This window comes from Pelodiscus sinensis, chromosome 14 (assembly GCF_052426305.1).
Source record: "Pelodiscus sinensis isolate ZL-2025 chromosome 14, ASM5242630v1, whole genome shotgun sequence".
NCBI lineage: Eukaryota > Metazoa > Chordata > Testudines > Trionychidae > Pelodiscus > Pelodiscus sinensis.
The window spans coordinates 6101270-6128314 of NC_143065.1; the positions used below are offsets into that span (position 1 = coordinate 6101270).

The 27045-nt window shown below is 42.0% G+C and overlaps 1 protein-coding gene across 8 annotated transcripts in view; it reads right to left on the bottom strand.

Moving 5' to 3' along the window:
* The window catches only part of HERC1 (HECT and RLD domain containing E3 ubiquitin protein ligase family member 1), a 219518-nt gene that overhangs the window by 17135 nt on the left and 175338 nt on the right, over positions 1–27045 (bottom strand). For all 8 annotated transcript variants that reach the window (XM_089781918.1, XM_089781916.1, XM_089781913.1 and 5 more), the window contains 12 exons: positions 26652–26779; positions 23756–23883; positions 22605–22805; positions 20565–20695; positions 17942–18141; positions 16843–16957; positions 15672–15818; positions 14752–14853; positions 9179–9352; positions 7750–8043; positions 876–941; positions 671–796 (listed from right to left, as the gene is read on the bottom strand). In XM_089781918.1, the coding sequence (XP_089638044.1) occupies positions 671–796; positions 876–941; positions 7750–8043; positions 9179–9352; positions 14752–14853; positions 15672–15818; positions 16843–16957; positions 17942–18141; positions 20565–20695; positions 22605–22805; positions 23756–23883; positions 26652–26779 (1812 nt within the window). The remainder of the gene's footprint in view (positions 1–670; positions 797–875; positions 942–7749; positions 8044–9178; positions 9353–14751; positions 14854–15671; positions 15819–16842; positions 16958–17941; positions 18142–20564; positions 20696–22604; positions 22806–23755; positions 23884–26651; positions 26780–27045) is intronic.

Genomic DNA, 27045 nt, shown 5'->3' on the forward strand with positions numbered 1-27045 from the left:
CATAAAGCATTTCACTACAGAAATAAGTTTGGGAGACCAACAACATATTTCTTAATTTAATCATCTGTGATTTCATTAATTCTGAATTTAGCAGAAAAATGTGTTGTAAACTAAAGGGCTTTTCCCACACAATCACATCATAATAAACTTCTTTTATTGAGAGTTTTGGATGAAGTGAGCCCCTGGAGATCAAAAAATGGCACTACAAACAAAAAGCTCTCTTCATGAACTAGCTATAAAAAGATTCTCCCTTTCTCTGCAAATCTATTTGGTTTGGTAGCATGTTCTCTAGTGACACTTTCAGTATATTTCTTGCAGTAATTTGATTGACTCATTATTTCACCTGGTGCTCCAGCAACAAATTATTTCAGCAAATAATCTTGCAACTAGGATTACATCAAAACTGTACAGATATTTTTATATTATACTCTCTCTAATCCTAAGAAATAATTTTGTCAGTTTTTGAACAGTTTCTTGGTGTGAAATTGACAAGAACAAGGAGAAACCGGATCAAACTTCCATAACTGGGGATAAGTACATTATAGGTTTAGGGTTCTATTTTTTTAAAAATTAGCACCAAGCCCAAATGGGAGCTTGATGGCTATTTTGTACAACAGAAAATAAGGTAATTTGTGAAGAATAAAATGTAAATCTCTCCTAACACTATTACCTGTTGAGCCTGTGAGAATGAAGGTGCTGCTACTGGTATCATGACATTTCTACCAGCCTCTGCTAGCTGCCCATGGCGTCCTGCTCCCCACAGATACACATCACATTTGCCGCCAAGGTGCCAATCCTATAAAACAGCGTAAAAAAGTACTTGATAATTTTGATAATTTTAATACTTTACATTCAATATAATCAATGTTACTAACCTCAGGCCTTGAAGTTGCCCAAGCCATAATCTGTTCATCCATACCATTAATCCATTTACTGTTATCCTAAATGATTTAATAACAGGTATATTAGAGACAGCCCACAATTTGTATATTATTTTTTCAGTTAATAATATTGATTTTCCATCAAACAACAAGCCTTTTCCTCAATGAAAATCAGTTATAGGAATCTATTACTGAATAAACTGCTTTTGAACATAAATATAAAAAAGATTAACTGTGAATAAAAGAAAATTATGTATAAATTATTTTTATAAATTCAATCTTACTCAGTATTAGTCATGTAAACTTGACACACTGTTGTCTCCTGGGGGTTGACTTACTTTTTTCAATCTAACATTTATTATTGTTATCCTAAGAAAAAATTCTGACTCATCAGTGTCTAAACCCACTTATGGTAAAAAGCGTTACTCACCTTGTGCAATGAGTGAAGTTGAGATGGTTGTCCTTGTGGGAGCTCTAGATTAGGTATTTTGGCACCCTGCACTTATAGTTAAGAGATTTTTAGCATTAGTATCAGCATAAGTGGTGTTGGCGGCACATGAGAGAGGCTGACCGCCATGCACCGTCAACTGTCCCTCAGTTCCTTCTCTACCCGACTGAGAATGATCCAAAGCAAAGGGGATGAGGGAGAGCCATGGAGCACCGAGAGGGACAACCACCTCAAAGAACCTCAGTGACTGCACAAGGTGAGTGACCTTCTCTTCTTCGAGTAGCATCCGACATTAGATGACTATAGAGCAGTATATTGTAGAAAGTGGGGGTTTGCGATGTATGTGCGTCACTGCTAATATGGACTGTCCAAACTTCGCCCATGATGTGGAAATGGCTCAAGTAGAATGTATGCAGACCTTTTGAGGAGGAGGAATATTGTTAATTTCATAGCACCAGTGTATGAATTGTAAAATTCAATTAGAGAGTCTTTGTTTGAACATGGGTTCTCCTTTGGATCGTTCAGCAGTGGAGAGAACTAGTTGTGGGAATTTCCTGAATGTCCTTGTTCTCTCTAAGTGAAACCAAGGGAGTTGTCCATGTGTAGCTTTGGGAAAAATACAGGTAAGTAAATGGACTGATTTAAGTGGAAGGGTGATACTATCTTAGGGAGAAATTTGGGGTGGAATCATAGTATGACTTTTTTGGAAATAACATATGGGGGGATCTGCCACGAGAGCAGCTAGCTCAGTTCTACTCTTCTGGTGTAGAAATTGCACTGAGGAAGGATTCCTTCATTGAGAGGTGTAAGACGGAGCATATGGCTAGAGGCTCGAATGCTTTGTCCATAAGCATGCAAAGTACCACATTAAGGTCCCACATTGTAGTAGCTTGTTTTACTGGTGGGAAAGTGTTGCTCCATCCTTACATGAAGCACTTTGTGGTTGTATGTGCATATGAGGTGTATTCGATTTTTTGATGCCTCAGAGATGGCTGCTAAGTATACTGTTACTGAGCTATTAGCAAGATCTTACTGTTTGAGGTTTAGTATATAATCCAAAATCCTTGGTGGTAATGAGACTGAGCAAAGTGACAGGGTCTGTAATGCACACACACTAAATGTGGAAACGGTGCCATAATTTGTCAAAATTTTTGGGTATTGGGTTTGCATCCACTGATTGGGATTGATTGTACTTCTTCTGAACATTGTTATTCAAGTCTTACTAGCCCTGGAGGAGCCAAGTTCTGAGTTGATGGACTGTGACTTGTGGGTGGAGAAGTCTGCCCTGTCCTGGGAGAGTAGGTGAGGAATTTGTGGTAGATGTAGAGGGTACACTGACAGTTGGGTTGAGTATGGAAACCAGATGTATCTGGCTCATACAGATGCCATTAAGAAGACATGTGCATTGTCTTGCTGTATTCTGTAGAGAACTCAGTGGATGAGAGGTGTGGGAGGAATGCATAGAAGAGGGGAGCATCCCATCTGATGTCTCCCAATGAGCATTTGCCCAGGCCCATTCAGAAGCAGTGTACTGGGTATTTGGTGGTGTTGGCAGTTGTGAAGAGGTCTGTAGCTAGAAAATCTCCCTTGTTGAAATATGGTATTTAATATAGAATCATAGAATACTAGAACTGGAAGGGACCTTGAGAGGTCACTGAGTTCAGTCCCCTGTCCTCACAGCAGGACCAAGCACCTTACCATCCCTGATAGATGTCTATCCAAACTGTTCTTAAATATCTCCAGAGATGGAGATTCCACAACCTCCTTAGGCAACTTGTTTCAGTGTTTAACCACCCTGAAAGTTAGGACATTTTTTCTAATGTCCAACCTAAACCTCCCATGCTGCAGTTTAAGCCCATTATTTCTTGTCCTATGTGTGAGTTCAACTGCCACTAGTGATTCTGGTGGAAGTATCTTCTGAAACTCTCCACAATGGTCTACTTCCTGGGAAGATATATTGCAGAGATATTTATAGGTTGGCTATGCACCATATCCAAAAACGTACAGTTTCCATGAATAATAGATGATTGTGCTATGCCGTGGCAGTTTATATAGTACATCCATGCCATATCGTCTGTGAAAATATTGTTTTGCATGATGGTCACAATTAGGTTGATTAAAGCTTGGGAATGTGGTTGGGGAAGCTCTGCCCTGGTTTGTAACGTGTCCAGTTGTGCACCGATAAAGTCCAGCTTTTGAGTCAGGATGAGATGGGACTTCTGGTACCTTTGGGACCTCTGATATCCTATGGTGTTCATTAATTGCACTGTAAGGATGATGTTGACTCTTGGAGGGATGATACCACTATTAGACAATCATCTAGGTATGGGGATATTTTGCTGCCCGATTTGCATAATTGGGTGGCTGCAACTATGATGATTTTGGGGAAGATTCTTGGCACTATGCCTAAAGGTAGGACTCAATATTGATGCTGATTGCCTAAGCATAAAACAGAGGAGTTTCCTGTGTGCAGGGTGTATGGTTCTATGAAAATATGCTTCCCGAAGGTCAAAGGATGACAGCCAATCTCCCTGTTGTCAGTGTAGCCATTATGAAATGTTGGTGGTGAAGGAATTTGTTCAGTTGACACAAATCCAGGATTTGTGTAAAAAAAAAATACCCCAATACCCATATTTTTGGTGTAAGAAAATAGCAGGAATAAAAACCTCATTTCCCTGTGTTGAGGTGAGCAACTTCCTCTTGCAACAGGGTCTTGTGGGAATGGTCCCTGAAGAGGGACTGCAAAGGTAGATGAGTATGTGGGATAGAGGTATATGGGATGGAGTACCCTCTGAGGACTATGTCCAAAACCCATCCATGTGAGGTAAAGTTGCACCAGATGGGTTATTATGGTAACAGCTGGTGTTTACAGCCTACCATTTTTTCAGTGTGCTGAGTTAATGAAAGAGGTCTTGACCAAGATTTCAAAAATGATTGCTTTGAGATAGAAGATTGGAATGAAGATTTCTGTTATGGGGTCTAGTGCCATTGTGGTTGCCTTCGTCTCTGGTGTTGGTCATACGCCCTTTGTGCCTGTGAGCAGATATGTTGGGTGTAATACCTTCCCTGTTTTTTCTTTAGTTGATGGATGTACATGCCTAGGATTTTCAGCAAGGAATGAGAATCCTTTAGTAAATGTAGGGATGCATCGGTGGATTCTACAAATAGCTTCTGTCCTTCAAAGGGAAGATTCCTCATCTGTATTTTGCACCTCTTCAGGGAAGCCTGAAAGATGGAGCCAGAAGATACAGCACATCACCATAGCCGTGGCCAAGGATAGAGTTGCTGTGTCCGCCAAGTCCAAGGAGGCCTGCAATACTATCTTCACTATGAGAAAGTCCTCAGCAATGCTGGCCCTGTATTGTTCCCAAGAATCCTCTCAGTTTGTCAATAAAAGTTTTCATGTTATCAAACAGACTGTATGTATATTTTGCAAAGAGCACTGTATAGGTCACTGGAACTGGAAGGAGGCTGTGGAATAGGATTTCCTCCCAAAGATATATAGACTTCCAAGTCTGTGTCAGATGGAGTTGATTTAAACTGTATTTGCTTGTTCCCGTGGTACACAGCCTCATCTATAAGAGAATCAGAAGATGGGTGGGTGAACAAAAATTCTGCCCCATTGGCTGAGACATATTTATTATCTGCCCTCATGGAAGCTAGTGGGATCATGACAGATATATCTACCACATTACTCTGATGGGATCCATAATGGCCTCATTGATGGGGAGAGATGCTTTACTGGACAGGGATGCACAAATCATATCTGTAAGTTTGTGTTGGGTCCCTGGTAACTCAGTCGAAGAAATGTCTAGGGAGTGTACCACCCTCTTAGAAACTATTTAAAATCATCCCCAGTAGTTAGTGGTTGGGGGCATTATGGTTTAGTGTGAGAAGGAGGATGAGATGTGTGTATATAACAAGCTTTTTTGTTCAGGTATGTCATCCAGCTTGTCCTGGTCTTTCAACATGAGAAGGAGCAGATGGAGACAGTGACTGAGTAGTGGGAGGTAATGTGGGATTGGGAGTAGCCTGGAGTTGAGCTCTATATTGTGCCCAAGAGCCCCAGAATGGCAAAGTGGATGGTGGGGGCATTCCTTGGGAAGGCTGCCACAGGTGAGATGGAAAAGATGAGGTCTGGTGAGGTTGCTTCGAGGAGGAGTGCCGTGGGGTGCATGGTGTTGCCTCTACCTTCCTCTTCCTCATGAGATGAGAATGGTGGTGATGAGCTATCCAGTGACCAAGGTAGGGCTGAGTGAACGGTGGTATCAGTATCAAGCAACAGGTGCTCCTGGTACTAAGATTAATGTTAACTTGCATGTGTGGTAAATGGTGGCAGTACCACAAACGTCAGTGCCAAGGTAGGCACTGTCTGTTTCAGTGGTGCTGGGATTTGTGCAACTGCAGATAGTGACGGCGCCTTAGAGGAAGCTGGTGCCAACTTTTTCAGTGCTGATGATCCTGAGTTAGAAGCTTGTCTCTTTGCTCACATACCCAAAGTAGGATCTTGCCCGTCTTTAGTCTTTACCCCCTCAGGATATCTGTGTGCCTGATGTTCCCAGTGCCTCTTGATCCAAGGCAGACGGTACAGACGGTACAGACAGTATCGGGGATGCTTTCTTGCTAGCAGAAAGGCTCTCTTTACTTGTTCTCTCTCAGCAGTTGGGAGACTATGTTTTGTAGGCTGCTTGGATTCTGGAGATGGATGACATCCTTGGTCTGAGACCACTGCTGGAGAAGTCTTTCATGGAGGAGATCTGGACTCTAGATCTGAAGCTGGCTTGAGAGATTTCTCCATTAAGAAACTTTTCAGTTGTTCAGCTGCTCACTTGTGCAGCTTCGGTTGTTTAGTCATTCAGCTCTGGGTTTTAGGGACCCTTCTGACAACGTTTTACACTTCTGTGGGGTGTATGCCTCACTCACACAATGGATGCACTATGAATATCCATCCAAAATCAGGATAGGCAATCTGCAAGACATGCAATGTTTGAATCCCAGGGAGCCTGACATGTTTATTGCTGGGCTCCAACGGAGGCGGCGAAAAGCACAAGGGTTCAAATTCGCTTTTTTTTAAATAATAATAAAATAATAAAAATAAAAACAGAAAGTAAGGAAATAAAATAAGAAAACTATATAAGAGCTTGAGGTGTGAAAATCAGGGAGTCGCTGAGGTTCCAACCCAAGTTCTCTGTAAGGCTTCGGGCTGCCACGCAGAGAGGTTCCTGGCTGGGGAAGGGCACTCACTCAGCAGAAGCAGCTCCAGACAATGGGCACACTGGTAGGGAAGGGGACATGAGGAGGAGGAAGGGACAGAGTAACACGGGAAGGGGCCAGAGGAAAGGGGAGTTTGGAGTCTGCAGTCTCCCAGCTGAGTGTCTTAGAGAGAAGTTTGATTACAGAGGTATGATTATAGCAGTTGGGATTGCCTGCAGCTTCCAGTGAAGAAACCCAGCACTCTCCTCTAGCTTCCTGGGCTAGCAGACTGCATAGGGTAAGTGAGGGGGAATAAGGGGTGAGTGGGTGCTGCTGGTGGTGAGGTGGTGGTGGTGGGGAGTTGTTTGTGGTGTGTTCTCCTGTCTTGACTCTCAGCTGGGCTATAGCTGCAAATGTCTGCAACTCTGAGAGGAAAGATTCTATCCTAGCTCCCACATGGACTGGGACGGGGCGGGGGATGATTGAACAGGGATAGATGGGGAAACAAGTGGGAGGGTTGGTGTTGCTGTCTGTGCAGTGAGGTGGAGACAGAGGGGAGTTTGTCTGGGGTGTCTTAACTTGCTTCCATCGGGCAGCAAGAGTCAAACTCTGTGCATCTCAGCACAGCACCTTAGTTGAGCTGCAGACATAGGACTCTCTCTTGGGCTGGGACAGGCTGTATAAGGTGGCACCAAAATTTCAGATGGGTTAAAAGCTTTTAGGCTGCTTTGAATACTGGAACAAAAGGCCTAAGTCATGACATCTGCATGATTACATTTCAAACAAAGTTTACATAGGTGTTAATAGCTTAAGGTAAGAAAGAAAACAGATATTCTGCAAATGGAACTACTCTGAAAAGCTACTTTAAAAATGGCATAATAGGGTGCCATTGCCTTTCAACAACTCCATTTAACATTTTCTCCATGTGTTTTAAAAAAAAAAGAATGAATTATCAGCCCTGAAAGCTGTCCCTTGGACTGTCAAAGCCAACCCAAGTTCTCTCTGGTTTATGCAACAATATCGATTCTGCAAATGGAACTTCATTAATTCTGTTGATTTGTGCACTAGAATTAGTCCAGCTCACTTTTCCGTGTTAATTCTGCAGGCTAAGACAACTAACAAAAACTTACTGTAGTTAGTAAAACAAATAGATATGACTGAGTACACACAGAGGGAGTAGATTAGCTGCACAGGGAAATACTACTGGCAGAATGTAGTCCATATTACCATTAGAAGCATAAGCTCATCCTCTGGTACAGGCTCCAGATCTGGAACAGTAAAGGATTCTGGAAATTGGACTCCTTTGGCCAGTGCTTCAGCAGCTTTTATCGTAGTAGAAAAACATTCTAACCAGGCCCACTCTGTAGGATTCCAAGCTGAGGGATCAGGGAGGTAACTCTGGTAATGAGGTGGTACTGGTGGATTACACAAAAGCTGATCTAGGTGAAGCCCCACAGCGAGTGAAGCCAGACACTGCATATAAGGGCTATGAACAAGCTGATCTCCACAGACCACATGGGGCTAGAGGGGAAAAAAAAATCAATATCAACACCAAGTTAGTGGTATTCTTTTAACACTTCAGAAACAGCAATTCTTCAAAGCTCTTTCTGTAGAAAAAAAATTCCCAGAAAATGCCTTTCTAATAATTTTCACTATGAACCTGGACCATTTGTCAAAGTACCAGACTATGCTCTCATTCATTATTTGAAACAGAAGGTTGTGCCTGGAAAATGGGATGTGCCTGGCATGGGATTACTTCTCATTAAACCATACAAAAAAGAGACAATCACCAGGCAAGCCATCGGGGACTGCCCCAGCTCCAAGCTTCCCACCTCCATATGCCCTTTTGCTGGCTATGCCCCTTAGGTCAGGGTGTGAGGGAAAAACTGCAGTTCATTGTATTTCTCACTCTGGCTGGGGGACACAGTGGACAAATGAACCTGTATCTGCCTCAGCTGGGGGACATGAATCCCTCCCCCAGCTGTGCCCATAGCTGCTTTGGTGAATCTTCTAGTATATATGCAACAAATTGTTTTTGCAGAGAGGAGAGCAATTGCCTAGGCTTATCATTCATTATTCTAGAAGAAGATGCAAAATAACAAGGTCAAATTTAACACTATATTTGAGGGCACTCAAATTAGGCCTCCAAATGACTATTTTGAAAAACATGTGGATACCACAGGAAAATTAAAACAAACAAGGGAGAAAGAGCCTAACTTCCTGAGGTTTTCTTTGGATGGCTGGTTTTGAGTGTGTGTAGGGAAGGGGGAGAAAGCAACCTAAAGAAGTATCAATTTGAGGCTGCTTTATCCGAGTGTTGCAGTTAAAGCAATACAACAATGCAGTAGTGGTGAGGTCAAAGTGAGTTAAAGCAGAACATTTCTAGGATAGCTGAAATACATATGTAAGGCCACAAGAGTTCAGGATCTTGTGGAAGGGGACAAAAATAGGTTGAAACAGCCTGACATGAGAAAAAATGTAAATCTTCTAGAATATGCAAAAGGATAACTGTAAATATGATGTCCAAAGGTGGGATTAACTTTCAACAAAGGTTTTTTTGTGTTGACTGTATCAAAAGTTTGACAGCTGTAATTCAAGACTGCCACCTCATGTTACATATGTCAGTGTTTGATGTTCCGTATTCAACTATTCTTACCTTTTCATAGGCATACTGTTCCTGAAGCATTATTGGCAAACGTTCCAAGAAAGCCCTCATGCAAGGGGCCATATTTAATCCTAAAACACCCTGTTGCTTCAATGCAGTCCGGCATGTTGCCAGGACATGATTGGAAGACATCCATTCTGATGTGCAATTCACCACCAACACATCCTGTTCAACAATACAATCACAATTTTATATACTAGAAATTAAATACAGGAAACATGCTTATTCAGATCAATTGACTTCTCTCACTGATTTGTCTTCATCCCAACCCTGATCAACACCTAAAAGTATCAGTGTGAGTAAGTAAAAATGCTGAGTGGAAAGAAAAATTATGTACCTTTATTATCTTTGTATTTATATAGCACTTAAAATTATTGTTATTAGAAAGCATTATAAAGAGAGCTGGTAGCACCTGTTTTTAAGGCTGCCTGGTATTTCTCATTATTAAAGCATTTTCAGTTTCTTATAACTTTGCTATACTTAAGACCAGGACTACTCAACTTTGGAAACCCTGGGGACCACAATACTCTCAACACATGCTGAGGACCGCAACTTAAGTGTGGTTGCATATATATTTGCATGTATGAAAATAGTTTCTTTCACACTGATGGGCGTGAATACAAAGATTAAGGCAAGACTATACCACACATAGGCCCAATTTAAGCCAGTTCTGTTGATATTACTAAAATGCAATATTAACCCAATTTCCACCCATATGACAGCACTTTTAATGAGCAATGAAAGTCCAGGAATTTAACTACTAAAACTCATATCAACAGCAGACCATTACATTGACTACGTTTTTGTTGTGGCTCCCACCCGTGGGCCGCAAGCAAATGGGCTGTGGGCCATATGCACGTGTTGAGAGTAGCCCTGGTTTAGACATTTCAGCTGAAGTTCTCGATGGTGGGTGTCACCCTCAGGCTGAATTTTTTTTGAAACATGTCAACCAAAATGGTTCAACCATTTTCAAAAATGAGGCTAGGGAAAAATATAGCAGGAACAAATTATTCCCAAACTAATTTCCTTCTTTGACAGGGCTACTGGCCTACTGACCATGAGTCTGTGCGCATGCACGCGCGCACACACACTTTTTTTTTTAAAAGCGACGAGGAGTTCTGTGGCACCTTATAGACTAACAGATTTATTGGAGCATTAGCTTTTGTGGGCAAAGACCCCTTCGTCAGATGCATGACTACCCCGCTATTTTTTTTTAAAATCAGTCCTACAAGACATTTTCATGTACAAACTAGAGAATTGTGGTCTAAGTGAAATTAGTATGAAGTTGGTGCATAACTAAAATACTATACTGAAAGGGCAGATTCGCTAGTTCACTGTCAAACTGGGAGGTTGTATCTAGTAGCATGTAAAATCACAAAAGATGTACAAATTCAGCTCAAACGGTCAGAATTTGGAAAAATTATAAACTAATGAAAAATGAAGATTACGCATCAGGACTGGAGTTTGAGATAGGAATGTTAGGTGTCATTTAATTTAATAATCGTGTAACTGCATTAAATATTATTGGTTACATGATTTTTCAATGGTCCCCGGGGGTGGGGCCGACAGCCAGTGCGCTCCCGGGCCCATTGGCAGGGAGTCCCTGGCCACCATGTGTTGCTGCCTCTCTATCAGAGGCAGCAGTGCCGGGTGGCAGGCAGGAGCTGGTCTGACAGGCATCTCATGGAGCAGCTTCTATCTGCAGTGAGCCAGGCCCACCATGGAGAGAGGCTGCTCTGGGGCAGCAGCTCCAGTTTGGGGGGGGGGGGGGGGGGAGAGGGAGGTGAGTGCCCGATGGACAGAGGCTGCATCGGTATCCCATGGAGCAGCCTCTCTCTGCAGTGAGCCCAGGCCCACTATGAACAAGGGCTGCTGCCACGCAGCATCTGCCCCCCTATCGGCAGGAGGCCCCAAGACAGGGGAGGTGGCTCTGCAAAGCTGATGCTCGTGGGGAGCTGGCTCCCTCCGAGCACTGGGTCCTGCCCCCATTGCCTCTGTGGGAAGCAGTAAGGAGTGGGGAGGAGGAGGCTCTGTGGAACTGGCTTCTTGTGCAGACCAGTTCCTGCTTGCCCTCCCCTCCACGCTGCTGCCTCTCTCAGAGCAGCAGCGCAGGGGGGAAAGTGACTCCGTGGGAGTTGAAACATGGGGGAAGCTGGCTTGAAAGCTCCCACTTGCCCCCCTCACCCACCGCTCTGCTGCCTCTCTAGAGTGGGAGTGGGGGAAAGATGGCTCTGTCAGATCTGGTGCTCATGAGAAACTGGGGGCACGTTTAGACTACCTGCAGCTTCCAAAAGAAGATATGCAAATCAGGCATGAATTTGTATATCTTCTTCTAATCCCTTTATCGAAAGAGTTTTTTTCGGGGAAAAAAAGCAGTCTAGACAGGGGTTTTCGCGCAAATCTCCCCCCCCCCCTGTCTATTTTCGAAAGAACCCTTATTCCTCAAAAAATGAGGCTTACAGGGTTCTTTTGAAACTATTCGAAAATATTATATCCAACACAAAAGGTTTCAATGTTGTCTTTATTAATGAGAGGGATGGGGCCTTTTTTGGGTCGGGGATCACAAAAAAGTCAGTCGGAGTCCAAACAAGTGAGAAGCAAACCATTCCAAACCCCCCAAGCCTCACTGATGTGGCTCCCAACTGAAACACTGGAAAGGGGAGGAGGACTGAGGTTCAGGGCCTCAGGCCAGAATAACTCTTCTGTGATTCCAGGGTTAGGGGATTTTGTGCCCCACCCCAGGCTGTGGGGTCAGGCCAAAAATGAGGGGTTCAGTGTGCAGGACAGTGCTGTTAGTGAGTTGGATAGGGGTGCAAGATCTGGGTGGAAGGTGGGGGGCAGGAGGAGGTGAGCGTGCAAGGTCTGGCTGGGAGGTAGGGTGCAGGAGCAGGTTGGGAGTAGGGTGTCTGGCCAGAGGGGAGGGAGCAGGAGCAAGGAAGGGTGCAGAGATTATCCAGGGAGGAGAGTGCAGGAGTGGACTGGGGGTGAGTGTTTGGTCAGGGGGAGAGTGCTGGAGCAGGTTGGGTGTGGATAGGGAGTCTGGCCAGGGGGGAGGTACAGGAGCAAGGGAGGGTGCAGGAGTAGGTTGGGGATAGGACATGGCGTCAAGGGCTAGGGTGCTGGAGGAGGCTGGGAGCAGTGTCCCTTTTACGGTTTTCTATTGTTGGGTGGGTTGAAATTTCCTATGTGCAACAGCAATATTGAGGTAGTATGTGAATGTGCACCCACCAGTACAAACAAAAACTGTAGATACAAATATATATTTTAAATAGCCCATAGGTGTGGAAGAAAATATATTAAAACAAGGGATAATTAACAAGGAGGAATGCTTATGATTATTTAATAAGAAAATCAACACTACACTTGGCTGAAGAAGTGGGTTGTGCCCATGAATTCTCATGACACTATTTATATACTTTTGTTAGACTAAGGTGCTACAGGACCATTGTGGGTTTTTTTTAGTTCTAGACTAACACAGATACCCTCTCTGAGACCTTGGAGTACTTGTATCATCACAGAACACTAAAACTGGAAGAGACCTCGAGAGGTTGAGTCTAGTCCCCTGACTACACGGCAGGACCAAGCACCGTCTAGATCAGTGGTTCCCAAACTTTTTGGCATCACGCCCCCTTTTTGATTTTTGAGAAACCCTCATGTGCCGCCCCCCCCAAAATAGCAGCAAAACTTGTTAAAAGAGGAAAGAAAAAAAGGGGATACCCTTTTAAGAGCAGAGCAGGCATTACCCTTTAAAGATGGCTATTTTTAAGTCTGCCCAGGATGCCTCGTGCCTCCCCTGGAATTTCTTCGTGCCCCCCAGTTTGGGAACCTGTGGTCTTGATCATACCTGACAGGTGTCTGTCTAACCTGCTCTTAAATATCTCCAGTGATGGGAGATTCCACACCCTCCCAGGCATCCTTTCTAACAGACAGATGTGTGTTTCAAAGATCTTGTGAATAAGGTTTCATGCTACAAAACAGCTAACATTACACCTGGTACTTGCTGCTTCTGACTTAGAAGAGTCAGAATTCTACCAGATAGCAAAGATCTGGCCTTAATGCAATACAGTTTACCATGTATTAATTAGAAACACGGGATTTTTTAAAAAATCATTAAAATCAGAGTTATAGATATCTGCAACACTCAAACAAATTCTGTTAAAAGAATCTTTCTTTCTTACTTTAAGTCATTAACACAGGGGAGGGCAATTATTTTTGATGGGCGCCACTCTAAGAATTTGATAAGTGGCTGAGGGCTGTACTCTTCCATTATATTAATGGTGCGGGGGTCTGGGATGTAGGTTGGTTGCAGATGGGAGCTTCGGGTAAGGTACTGGGGCTGTGGGACCTGGGAGGGAGTTTGGGTGATGTAGGGGATCATGACTGGGATGAGGAGCGGGTGCAGGACCTGGGAGGGAGTTGTGACCTTGGGCAGGAGTGCAGGAGGGGGGTGCACGGATTTGGGTTGTGAGCAGGCATAGTTGATTGGGTGCAAGGTCTGAGAAGGGGTTGTGACCTGAGGACAAGTGTAGGACGGGATTCAGTGTCTGGGAAGGTGTATGGGGGCTGGAGCAGGGGAGCAGAAGGTTTGAGTTACATGGGGTAGGAGGGCAGAAGGGGGGCAGAGGTTTCAGGGAAGAAAGGAAGGGCTTTGGTGCCAGACATAGGCTCTGGCTGGGAGACCCTAACCGGCTCCCAGCCGGTAACCCAGCAGGTTCCTTAGCCAGGGTCCCTGCCTTCCAGCCCCTGTACATACTCAGGGGAGCTGCAGGAGTCACGTTTATTGCTCTAAACTGAATGCTGTGAGCCCAGGGGTTGAGGGGCACTTCACATGTTGCCTGTCCTGCAAATAGGCAGCTGCTGTTGGTTGAAACCAGTCAACGTGAGCTACTAGGGCAGGGGCAGCTTGAGAAGTCTGTCTCCCCTCCCTCCAGGCTCCCACCATAAATACAGCCCCACACCATAATATTTCATAGACCAGTTGGTAGGGCACTCCCCTGCCGTGTGGGAGGACCAAGTTCAAATCCACGTGAACCAGAGGAGGGAATTTATTTCAGGTTTCCCACATCCTAGGTGAGTGTTCTAACTATTGGGCTAAAGATCAAAAGGGATAATGGTGCCTTAGTCCTGAAAAGAATTTGTTGGCAAATTAATGTCAAATTAACTAACAGTTTTAGCTAGCTGAAAAATGTAGTTTTCAACTTCCATTATAGGCCACAAATATTTTTTTTCTATGACAAATACATTTCATATATCTGCCATAAAGAGGAGTGACACTTCACAAATGGAATAAATTTCAAAATGACAAACCATTCACGTGGGTGCATATTTTTAAATGAATTTCCTCATCCCTCCCTTTATCATACATGAAGTCTGATATTTAAACTATGTTTTTTAACTCTTTTTTTAATCTGTGGATAATATGATCTCAGCAGAACAGGGAGAGAGAGATGCTAGCAGCTTGTTAGAAAGAAATGTTTGGGTAAATGGGCTTTTTGTAATAAGAACCTTCCCTTACTACTCACAAATTTTATTCAAAAGAACAGCACCTTAATAAACAATAATACCTTTGATCTATTTGAGCAAGCAGCTACTCCAACATCAGGGATCCATACTGCAGTCTGAATAGCTCCAGAACCAATCACAACACTTTGTAATACAGAGCCATCCTAAAACAAGAAATATTTTAATCCATACATATATTTAGTTATTTCAATGTTAATTTATCATGCTGTAGGTCTATAAACAAACACTCTTAGTCTAAAACATTTCAATAAATGATTATAGCATCCTATGTGATAGTGAGAAACACATTTATTTTACAAAAGATTATTAAAAGTTAAAATTATCATTGATATAACATCTTTAAAGTGTATTACATATTTTCAGTAGCCTGTGAAGACTGCAAGTATCATTCCTGTTTTTCCAGAAAAGAGAAACAAAAGCATAAACTGACAAAGTCATAAATGACTTGATCATGAAAATAATCCATCAATGGCAAAAGCCAGGGCTAGAATTCGAATATCTTTTCCCCAAATTTTGTATTAATTATTGACTAGGCTTACTTTAATAATTGACTAATAATTACTGTAGGATTACTCTAATAAGGTATTACCAAAGAAAACTAAGACGACATAAAATTCCCTTTTAGTTTTTGATCTAAACATATCTATTTTAACAAACTTTAAGAAATATAATTAAGGTTAAGATTTTAGTCACCGTTATTTTTAGTAAAACTCAGATAGTTTGTGTGGAATAAAATTTTTTTTGAAAAAGCCGTTAACCTACCTAACTTTTACTAAAAATAATAGGATTGAGAGCTGACGGGGGATGAACAAGTGAGAAAAGAGTCCAAGACTGCAAGGGCTGACTTCCAGATGTCCCTGCCACCTATGGTGGCTAGGATCTCCGGGTGCCCCCTGCCATTCTAGAATCCGTGGATTCCATGACAATCTTATCCCTAGATATTACTCAGAGACAACCTTACCCGTAAAGACCAAAGGTTCATGAGTCCACCAAGCCCACCAGACACTAATGCCAGTCCATCAGAGCTGAAGGCCACAGTCCGAACAGGAGTAATATGTCCTCTCAGCTGATAAATGCACTTGGCATCTACTGCTTTTCTGTGTCCATCCTGAAAATTATTTAATCAGTATGACATATCCTGGACTACATACATAGACTTTTTTTGGGGAAAAAAAAGTGTTTTAGTTTTAGACTTCTTTGCAACCAGTATACAGATTTTCTTGGTACAACTACTTTGATTTTATCAAGGAAAGAATTATTATTATTAATCCTCTTTGCTCCTCAAGGAAAGAATAAGGAACCATAAAAAGGCCATATAGAAGAACTCAACCTGATACAACCAATTGACAGGGATGGGCAAAATACTGCCTGTGGGTTGGATCTGGACCACCAGCATTTCTAGCTGGCCTACTCAGTTGATTAGCAGAGCATGCAGGCAGTGTTTGTTCAGCTATCCCTCCCCGCTTCTTGTTCCGTCTTGCAGCCAACCTGGTTCCATGACCCTCCTACTTGCTATACAGAAGGGGGAGAGGGAATTCTGAAGTCAGGGTGTCCCCCTGCCTTTGTGCTCCATCTCTGCAGAGTAGGGGTCAAGGAAAGGGACACACAACAGAACTACTCCAGTCTGAAATATGGTGAGTGACTGAGATGAATTCCTGTCATAAGAGGCAGAGCGCTGTTTCTAAAATTTCTCTAGCAGCCATCTCTCTCTGTTGCTCTCACACACACGTACCGACAAACAGTCACACATACTCTTCCCCCTCCCTTCCCGTATACCCCATCTCTGCAGAGTGGAAGTTTACCCAGATAATCCTGGCAAGTGACCTGTACTCTAAAAGCCAATCTGACCAGGGAGAAATTCCTTCCCAATACCACATACTGGAGATCAGTTTGACCCTGAGCATGGAAGCAAGAACAATTTCCTCTCTTGGAAACACCTGTGCCTGCCTAAGCACAGATAAATTAAAAAAATAAATATTTTTAAACAAAATGGTTTTCAAATCTCTCTCTTCTCCCTCTCCACCCACACAGCTATCTATAGATCTTGCTCCCAACCCCTTTCTATACTGGTGGGAGAAAACCATGGATATAACTAAATTAGGATTTCTTAACATTTGAGGTATTGTCTTTACCTTGCCATTTGTTTCCTGTTCCCACCATCCTTCTGCACTGCTTGAGCTGGACTGTAGTACCATCGGCATGTCCTGGGGAACACTCCAAACACATACCAAGCCATTCTGGCATCCTCTGAAGAAAGTCAGAATAAATCAAATGAAAACCAAGTGAAGTTATTAACATATAGCACCAATCAACAAATGTGCTAAAAGTATATCATTCTGTTAGGATATACATTTAGAACAAAGTGATTAAGACAGATAAACTGCTTAAAAACAAAGGCCAATGGCAGAAGTTATTTAGGAGTAACACTAATGAAAATGTGCGTTTTTCTTTATTTAACTTTCTTAAATTTTTGCCAAAAATATTTTGTTGGCACTATTACAGTTAAAAAGAAGTTAGAGAAGTAGTGTTTCAGGAAATGATTGTTCCAGTGAGTGTTTCAGTAGTGCTTGAAGCAGAATGGAAAAAGGAAAAATGTGTTTTCATTGTAATATTTGAAATTCCAGTATATTCTTTAATTCACTTTTTATTTTTAAAAACCAGCTACACATTGACAATGATTTTTTTCCTGCTCAAAATATTTAGGAATATCCTCCATAGGTTTTCACCTTATTTTTCACATTAAATATTTACATAGTTAAGCTACTACTCCCTTGCAACTATTCTGCCCTAAGTGTCATTAATGAACTTAAAAGCCGTTCTTCTACAAAGGAATTTCAACAAGCCAACTTCAGAGAGAGTGCAGAATTCACCTTCACATGCAAATTTGACACTGTCTCCCTTGGTTTGAACAAAAACTTGAACTGGTTAACATATTAGAACACCAGCTTTCCTTGACATCCAAAGCTAAGTATGGGACTCTTCCAGCCCACTCAATTAACTTCATTAGATACAACTGACAGGTAATTTTTTTTCTCCCTCTTCCTTTTTATTCTGAGGGTCCTCCCCGCCCTCCTTTTTTCACCAATCAAGATGATCTCATCTGAAAAAGTTGGTTTTGCCACAGGACTACTCATTTTTAAAAGTTGATTTTAAAGTTACAGACTAACACAGCTACCCTCTGAGACTTTTAAGCACTAACCAGGCAGTATTAAAGCAAAAAAGTTAACATACGTAGCCAGTAACAGCTGCAACTTGGCTCCTTTCCCTGGAAGGTTGCACCAGGTAATACTATTCACAATAGCTGGATGGGACAGTGAATGCAAACACCTCCAGCATCCTCCTACATATCTCCAGAGTTTCACGGTTTCTTCTTTGGCACATGTCATGAGAATCTTACCAGTTGGATCCCACTTCACACTAACAATAGTATCCTAAAGAATTCAAACAAACAGACAAAAAGATTACAACATTCAGTGTCTTCATAATGTGACTTATAAATATGATCATATACATACAACAAAACTTTCAGTACTAAAGTATTTAGCACTTGAACTTCGTATATATAGTGTTGTATAAACTACAAAAGAGGAACTATGTTGATGATTTGATGCTGTAATTATAACTCAAACGAAGTCATACCTGGTGATTATCACAGTTCTATGAGGGCAAGAAAACAAAAAATCTTGTTTTCATGAAACATTACAAAGACTCATAGAAAGTGCATGATAGGCAAAATTATGTTTTTACAGAAGGTTTTTCAAAGTCTCCTAAGAGGCTTGCACAACTTTTTAATGATGAAGTTGTAATATGAAAAGGGCCCTACCAAATTCATAGCCCATTTTGGTCAATTTCACAGTCATGAGATTTTAAAAATAATAAATTTAATGATTTCAACTATTTAAATCTGAAATTTCACAGTACTGTAATTGTAGGGGTCTTGATCCAAAAAGGAGTTTATGGCTCAGTTGCAAAGTTATTGTAGGGAGTGGGGGGTTGTGGTACTGTTACACTTATGTGCTGCTGGTAGTGGTGGTACAGCTGGAGAGCAGCAGCAGCTGGCCAGGAGCCTAGCTCCGAAGGCATAGCCATTGCCAGCAGCAGCACAGAAGGATGGCATGGTATGGTATTGCCATCCTTAATTTTTCAGTGCTGCATGCAGAGCTGGGCCTTCAGCCAGCAGCCACAACTTCCTGGTTGCTGAGGTCTGAAAGAAGCATGGCAAAAGAAAGGGTAGCATAGTATGGTTTTGTCAACCTTACTTCTGCACTGCTGCTGGCGCTGCCTTTTATAGCTTGGCACCTGGCCAACAGCCACTGCTCTCTGACCACACAACTCTGAAGGCAACACAGAAATGAGGGTGGCACAACCTTCTAAAATAACTCTGAGGCCCCTTGCAATTCCTTTTTGGGTCAGGACCCCCAGTTTGAGAAATGCTATTCTCCCTCATGCAATCTGGATAGCAGGGGCGGGGAACTCAGAAAAATCAGTTGAGGGCTGTACACAAGTGAAAAGCAAAAAAACCCAAGCCAATTCTAACTGACATGGCCACCAACTGAGAAGGAGAAAGGCACTCCCCACATTTCCTTCGCACACCAGAGCCTAGGGGGCCCCAAGCTAGTAGATTTTGTGTGTTCCAGCCCCATGGGGAGGGGGGGGGGGGAGCAGGGAAGACAGTGAAGGCCTGGATTGCTGTTGTAGGGATCTTCAATGCTGGGGGGGGGGGGGAGAGAGGAGCTCTAAGCCTCGGGGGCCAGATCCAGGCAAGCCAGGGCTGCTTTTGGCCCCCTCATCTGGTCCCCAGCCTTAGGTTCCCCACCCTTGCTGTTCAGTATAGGCTAAAAGCACACAACCAACAAGATTTCACAGGACAAGACCAGATTTCATAGTCTGTGACATGTTTTTCATGGTCATGAATTTAGCAGGGCCCTAAATATTAAATCAGTCAAATGACAAACAAAATATACCTGAACGTGTAGATAACGGGTCATATATATTGTGCTATATCTCCTGAAAAATCCAGCACAAAAGGTGCAGCCTAGATGACATAGCAAAGGTGATTTTATGTGCCACCTTTTCATTCTTGGATTCCAGCATGCTATCAGGGCTAAAATGGATCTTGGCATAAGTTAGAGCAGCCCGGAAAATTCTGTAATTTATGGCAGCCATTCCTAGGCTGGTTATGGGTTACACTAAAGATACTTCCCTTCTTGCTTCTAACCTGTCCTCTCCTGTGCCTCACATGGTCCATACAATGGGAACAGTGGAACAGCCCAGGGTACATTTAAATTAGCTCTTCCCCAGGGGAAAGTCTCTTTGCAATGATTTATGGGCTTCGTTGGCCAATGGACTGATACCTGTTCGCCAGAACAAGGACTTACAGTGCACCACCCAAGTATTTTGAGAAACATTTTACACTTTACAATTACTCTTTTAGTTCAGAAAAAAACATCATATAAATTATACAATACAGTTTAAGAAAGAAAATTTAAGAAAGAAAATTTAACAGATTTATATGTAAAGTTACTTTTAATTTGTCCAGTTGTTCATTGAGAGCTATTTTTTTTAGATCAGAAATGCACAGTATAAACAAAATATATTTGAGGAACCATACTTGTTGCTTTTTTATAGAAAATCAGCTGGACTTCTTTTGGCCTCTAAATTTACTTCAGTTTAAAATGTATATCAGACTGGATGTTGAGCATCTGGACAAAGGAGGCGTCTTTAAGAAGTGGGCTATTATCTTTTAAGTAATTTTTATATACAATTTTGAAAAGAGGACTATAGTTTAAATTTTGAATTCTCTATGAGAAACTTGGAGGGCATGAATTAGCCTGCAAGAAAATTAACACTCTACCTTATGTGCATCAATTAGAACAATTCCTCCTTTTTCAATTGGCTCCTTTGTACCCATCAGCAATTTTCCATCTGAATAGCCAACTGCAAATGGTCTGTCTTCACTGAACCAGGCAAGGCATGTAACAGACACTATTGGAACAATAAGCACATGTAAAATATATTAAATTACATTATAAACTGTTCAATTCACATTGCATTTAGCTTATTAGAAAAAATGGCTACCTACTTTTTCGTAACTGTGATTTTTTGAGATGTGTTGCTCACGCCCATTCCATTCTAGGTGTGCACATGCTCCTGTGCACAGTCTGAGATTTCTGCCTTAGCAGTATCTGTAGGGTCAGCTGTGTTGTTCCCTTGAGTGCCATGCTCGTGCACTTGTATATCAGGTGCCACTGGCCCCATGCCCTCTCCTCCTTGCTAGCAACTCTGACAGAGAAGCATGAGGGTGGGTAATACAATGGACATGACAAACACCTCTTGAGGAACAAGAGTGAAAAAGGTAGGTAACTTTTTTTCTTTGAGTGCTTGTCATGATGTGCAGATCAACAACTTCATTAATGACCTGGACAGGGGCCTGGATTGCACCCTCAGCAAGTTCGCAGGTGACACTGATGCAGTTTCCAAACCAAGCCTTGTGCCACTGGTGCCATCAATGTTGCTCCAAGGCAATGGCCAACAAGTGGTGTGAAGAGAGCATCAGCATCACAGGCATGCCCCATGCACTCCACTAGCTCTGCTTGCACGACCAAACTGTAGAAGTTGATGCCTCCAATGCCCAATTGTACCGATGAAGCCTCGGCAAGGGGCTAAGCTGTCTTTCCATGCTGGAGGAGTCCTCTTCAGTTGCTATTGTGGAGCCATTAACACTTGCTGGCTGCTGGAGACTAGCAGTTTGAATAGGATGTCAGAGCTTGGTACTGACAGAGATCATTCCCATGAAGTAGGTGGCAGAACTCATACTGAGAAGAAAGCCACAGGAGGGTGAATAGTGCCAGAAATACAGAGTCCAGAGCCTTCCCCGAGGCAACTGCATTGAGAGCATGGTGACTGCGAATGCAGAGCTAGCGATCTAGGGTGAGCTCAGCTCAACAGATTGGTGGCACTCATCTGCCCTCAGGGAGCATTGACAGCTGGCTTGTCCTCATAGGGGGCCATGCCACTTCCTGTGCACATTTGGTACCAGACGTGATGGCACTGACTTCTGCTCTCTAGGCATTGGGAAAGTCTTGAAGGAGTCAATCCTAATGTAAGTCTGGGTCCCCTACTGCTCCCAGAAGTTGGTAGTAAATCCTTTGAGGGGGCTAAGTGGCCCTACTGGGGAGGTCTATGTGGTTCCAGTGTGGACATGTGGCCCACACTGGATCCTTTGCCTGATTTCCCATGGTGTTTCTTGCCCAGTGCTGGGGAGCTGTTTTTCATGGTTGTCTTTTTGGGCACTAGTGATGAAGAGTGGTGCCAGGCAGAGCTCAGTGCTGGGGTGTGGGGTGGAGGAGGAGGTGGCTATGCACTGAGGCCAAGGTGCTAAGGATGAGTCTGGCCATACCAGCTGAGGTCAGGAAGAAGCCTTTTCTTTCATGCGAAGGTAGTGCATTATGAAGTCCCGTCCAACATACACAAGATAGTATAATGTACACCAATCTGCACTCTCATTAGAAGAGCTCTAATCAAGCTGGATGCTGTATTTAATACAATTTGATGCCCATTTAAACAATCTTTCATTGTGGTACCGGGGCATCATTTTGCTGCCATGAATAATAAGGAACAAAGGGACAATAGAGGCTGCTCCACCTTTTACGCTTTTGGGGTTGGAGAGCTAGGGATGGGGCAAAGAGTATCCAGGTGTAGACACAGCTCTAACAGACACTGTTGGCCAAAAATAATCCTATCTTGTGTTTATGAGGCATGTGAACACTAGTACTGGAATTATGTGAATAGTTCTTCAAAAAACTGAAGTATACGCTGCATTTTAATATAGGTCACAAAATTCTAAATTTGTAGCTTATAACATTTCTTTAGAAATATCAGCATGGTCACTTACCATCCTTTCTGTAGCAATGCTCCAGTTCTATTCGATGCATGGTTGAAACATCTACAACTTCAATAAGCCCAAGAGATCCATCCATACGACCTACTAATAACAGTTCTGGTGTGTCGCCTGTCCATGTTGCAGCTGGCCCTTCTTCTGGCCAAGCTAGAGCAGAAACCCAGTGGGGCTGAAGGTCTAATAATCCTTTTCCTCCTGAAAACACCAAAAATCTGTTATAATACTTCATTTTACTACACATTAAAAGACCAAAGAGTACCTCTCAGAGGACAGTGCTAAAAGACTATGTATACAACTGGGACATATACTACTGATGATCCTTAAAATCTTTTAACAAACATATGATTACAAAGCAACTGGTTAGTAACTTGCTACAAAACATAAATCAATATAATGTCTCAAAAGTAACTAATATACAACTCATCTTCAAATAAATGACTCTGGAAAAAAGAGTCAGACTGCAGCATTCAGATAATGCTGTAACTGGCACCCCTCAGGAGAAACCATATAAATGAAACAAATACACTAAACCAAGAATGTGTCAGGAACATAGGAGCAGTTCTTTATGGAACTATCCAAGACTGTAACCAGTGATTTTTGCAAATATGAGGAGTTAGATAGGGATTGTACAGCCGCCTAAAGGATTAATGATCTTCCTTTCAGAGCTGGCCTCAAAGGTACCATTTTGAGCATTCTAGTGCACCTGTGCAAGGAAAATGTGGAAACCTTTTTAAACTCCTTTTTAAAGTAACTACTTATGTAAACTTTTGGTGATAGCTTGTTTAAATGTCAAATATATTTTAAAGACTATAAAAAGAATAGCATTTATAGGCAATAACTGCTATTCCAGTAGGCAAGTTTAAAGCCCAATACACATTTTAGTAACTTTTCTGGTTCAATGATAAACTAGAAGGATTCATATTAACTATTGAGTTCCAACTGCTTATGTTGTAACAAATGCTGAAAAAAGTATTAAGGTTTTAGCAAATAAGCTGGGTTCAGAGCATTTACTGAAGGAGGAATGCTACGTATACTAATTGGCAAGTAAATCTGCTAAAACACTGACTTATACAAAAGTGCCATTTCTCAGGAGTTTTTAAATAGACACAAGCTATACTATTAAAAGAGCATTATGTTCATCATACCATTGACCTGCCATATGTTCACCATTTTTTCCAAAGCTCCAGCCAGATACTTGCCACTGATGCTCCAACAGACAAGAGACAAGCTAGGATCACTGGGTGACCCCAGACATTCTTCTGAATCACTTTCCCTACAACAAAACAAAGCTGCATTTGAAAGCATTTCTAACTGGAGAAAGTGAGAAAAAGTTTAATCCATTAAAAACCTGAGTCATTTTCTGTAATTCCCTTGCTGTTATTAGATACACAACCAAAGAATTTTCTCCTCAATTGCAGCTCGTTTTCTATAACAGACCCAATTCTGACTACCTGTGACATTGCCAAACTAAATCAACCTGCCTGGAACATCATTATCTTATGCCAGAGTGGAGTTTTCTGGGAAGTCTCACAGAAAATCAAGCAAGGAAGTTAGGAAGTCTAAGGACAAAAGTTAGACGAGAAGTTTCTCGTTGATTTCTGCCGCCAATTCTCCTGCACACTGGGGAAGTTTCTCATGGCTCAACTAAAGTAAAGATATTTTAAAGCCAACCAAAGTAGGATTTCTAATTAAAGGTCTAGAAAACATGACCTATGAGGGAAGATTTAAAAAAAAAAAAAAAAAAAAAAAAAGGATTTTCATCTGGAAAAGAGAAGATTGGTAACAATTTTCAAGTACATAAAAGGTTCTTACAATTTTCTCCCTAACCTCTGAGGATAGGGCAAGAAGCAATGGGCTTAAATTGCAGTAATGGTGGTTTGGGTTGGACATTAGGAAAAACTTCCTGTCAGGGTAGATAAGCAGTGGAATAAATGGCCTGTGGAAGAATGTGGAATCATTGGAGAGGTTTAAGAATAGGTTAGACCTGTCGGATGGTCTGGATAATATCAAGCCCTGCCATGAAGTGCAGGGGACAGGACTAGATGAACTCCCAAGGTCCCTTCCAGTCCTATGATTCTATGATCACCTTAATGTAACAGGATTCTTGAGTGTGCAGAGCTGCTCTTGCAGCTTGAGTGGCCTCTTCTTCGTGACTAGTGCAGGGTATCCCCACACCTGAGCTATCATATCATCCTACTGGAGCCACTGGTGGCAAGTGCAGGTTGCAGTACTCCACAGGCTGTTCTAATTTATGCTGTAGGAATAGCTCAGTTGCACAATGACACCAAGATAAGACAGTGAAATGATGGCATCATTGATCTTCCCCACTAACTTCTATTAAGCACTCCTTGGTTAGAATTGGTGATTGTAGCCACTTGAATTTTTTGGTTAATCAAAATGCCAAAAAAGCCTGGCCAGGAAACATCCAGTCTGTTTTAATCTATTTTGTCTAGGACTGGTTTTATTTACCAGTTTTGGAGAATTACTCAGTGAATTTATTAGGTTTTGAAAAAGTTTACATGTGTTTTATGAGCTCTGCAAAAAATCTTAATTCTGCAATCCATCTTTCACAGAGCTTATGAAGTCGTAGAAAAAGATGAAATTTACAAATTGTACAAAAATAGAGTGAGTGAGTGTCAGAGAGAGAGACTCCCCAGGAGAGAGCTATAATGTAAGTCTGCTAAAGCCGATAACAAAACTCATGCTTCAAGAAATTTGCAAACTGCACATACACGTACCTAAAATGCCATGCTATAAGGAGAAATAAGCAGTGGAATGCACGCCCACAAGTCCTGAATTCTATTCTTACAATTAACCCCAAAAATTACCTTAATACTTAGTATATTATAAACATTTTTGGGTCATACCTAATGCTCTATGAAATTAAAGGAAAGAAAGACTCTCACAGACTGAATGTGAATCTGTTCCTTCATTAAGCTTTCTAAATCCTTATGAAGCAGGCAAATATAATTTGATGTAGCCCAACTTCAGATAAGAAAAAAAGTAAGTATTGAAGAAGTTCAGGGACTTGCACAAAGTTACACAGCAATTAGGAAAACAAAATTAAATCAATAGAAAAGTACGTTTAAGTCAATATATTTGGCATGTACTCTTAATATGACAGTCCTCCCTTAAGCTTATATTTTGTGTGCTATCATTTAAGTTTGTTCTATGGTAAATTTATTATGAAATAATACATAGGAAATATCCCTGGGTTAACTTTTTTTTTTTAAATCCCCTTACCTGGATTACTAAGATCACTTTCAGTTTTAAGTTTTTTTCCAGTTTTAAATAATTTAATTTTGACCATTTTTGTTATCTATTATATATTTGAGAGAGTTTATTTGTCTATCCATTTGTTCAAGATCTCCTCCTAAATGGTAAGCATTAGGACCACCAAATTTGGTATGCATCTTCCTCTTCTCATAATTTAAAGCAAGATAAGTGTATGGTTGTGTCAGGACAATGGGATGTGCCTGGAATGCAAATGTTTTTCATAACATGGAAAGGGAAGGGGCTGCTAGCAGGGACAATTATGCTGTCTAATGAGCACAGGGCGGCAGCAGGGACCAGGTGTGGAGGTAACCTTCCCATATGCTGCCGGCCCCGCACCGTGGTCAGCCCTGGTGAGCTGCCAGCCAGGAAGCATGGTTCCTGCTGGCTCCTGTAGCTCCTTTATCCCCGGCCCTGAGCCCCTCCTCCCAACATAATACTGAATCCTGCACCACTCCACATCCCCAGTCCCTTGCCCTGAGTCCACCACATCCTCAAACCCTGACTCTTGCACCAACACACACCTCCATCCCCCTGCCCTGAGCCCCTCATCAACCTCAACCCTGACTCCTACACCCCCATGCCCTGAGGGACCAGAGCAATGCTGGGTAAATCTTCTAGTTTTAAGTATAGTAAACATCCCAAAGGAGAACAAGAAGACTATCCCCTACATTTAGGCAGTTTCCTGTGCCAATGGGACTCCTCATAGGTCTGCCTATATGAAGCAATTAATAGCTGGCTACCATTAAAAATCAACAAAAAACTTACAGTTTGTTGAAAACACATGTTTGCTGCAGTGAATATTGCTTCTTTGTTACATTCCACACTCTTATAGTTCCATCATTCCCACTGGTTGCCAAAAGTCCCTTTTTATTGCACCAAACACATGTCATCACCTGTAGAAATTAAATTAAAAAGTGTAAAATCAGTTTAAAATGTAAGGGTAGACATATTCATTTCATTCAGTTTGCCTGCTCCAGACAAAGCATGAGCTGTATTATTTAAATCAATTATACTAAACAGGTATAAACAATGCCTAAGAAAAAAATTTCCTTTTGTTCTACAATACTGCAAAATTAGGCACATTATTTGGGGTACTACACACTGCTGTCAAACAGAATCATGAATGAGACAAATTATCTGTTATGGCAAAACAAATGAA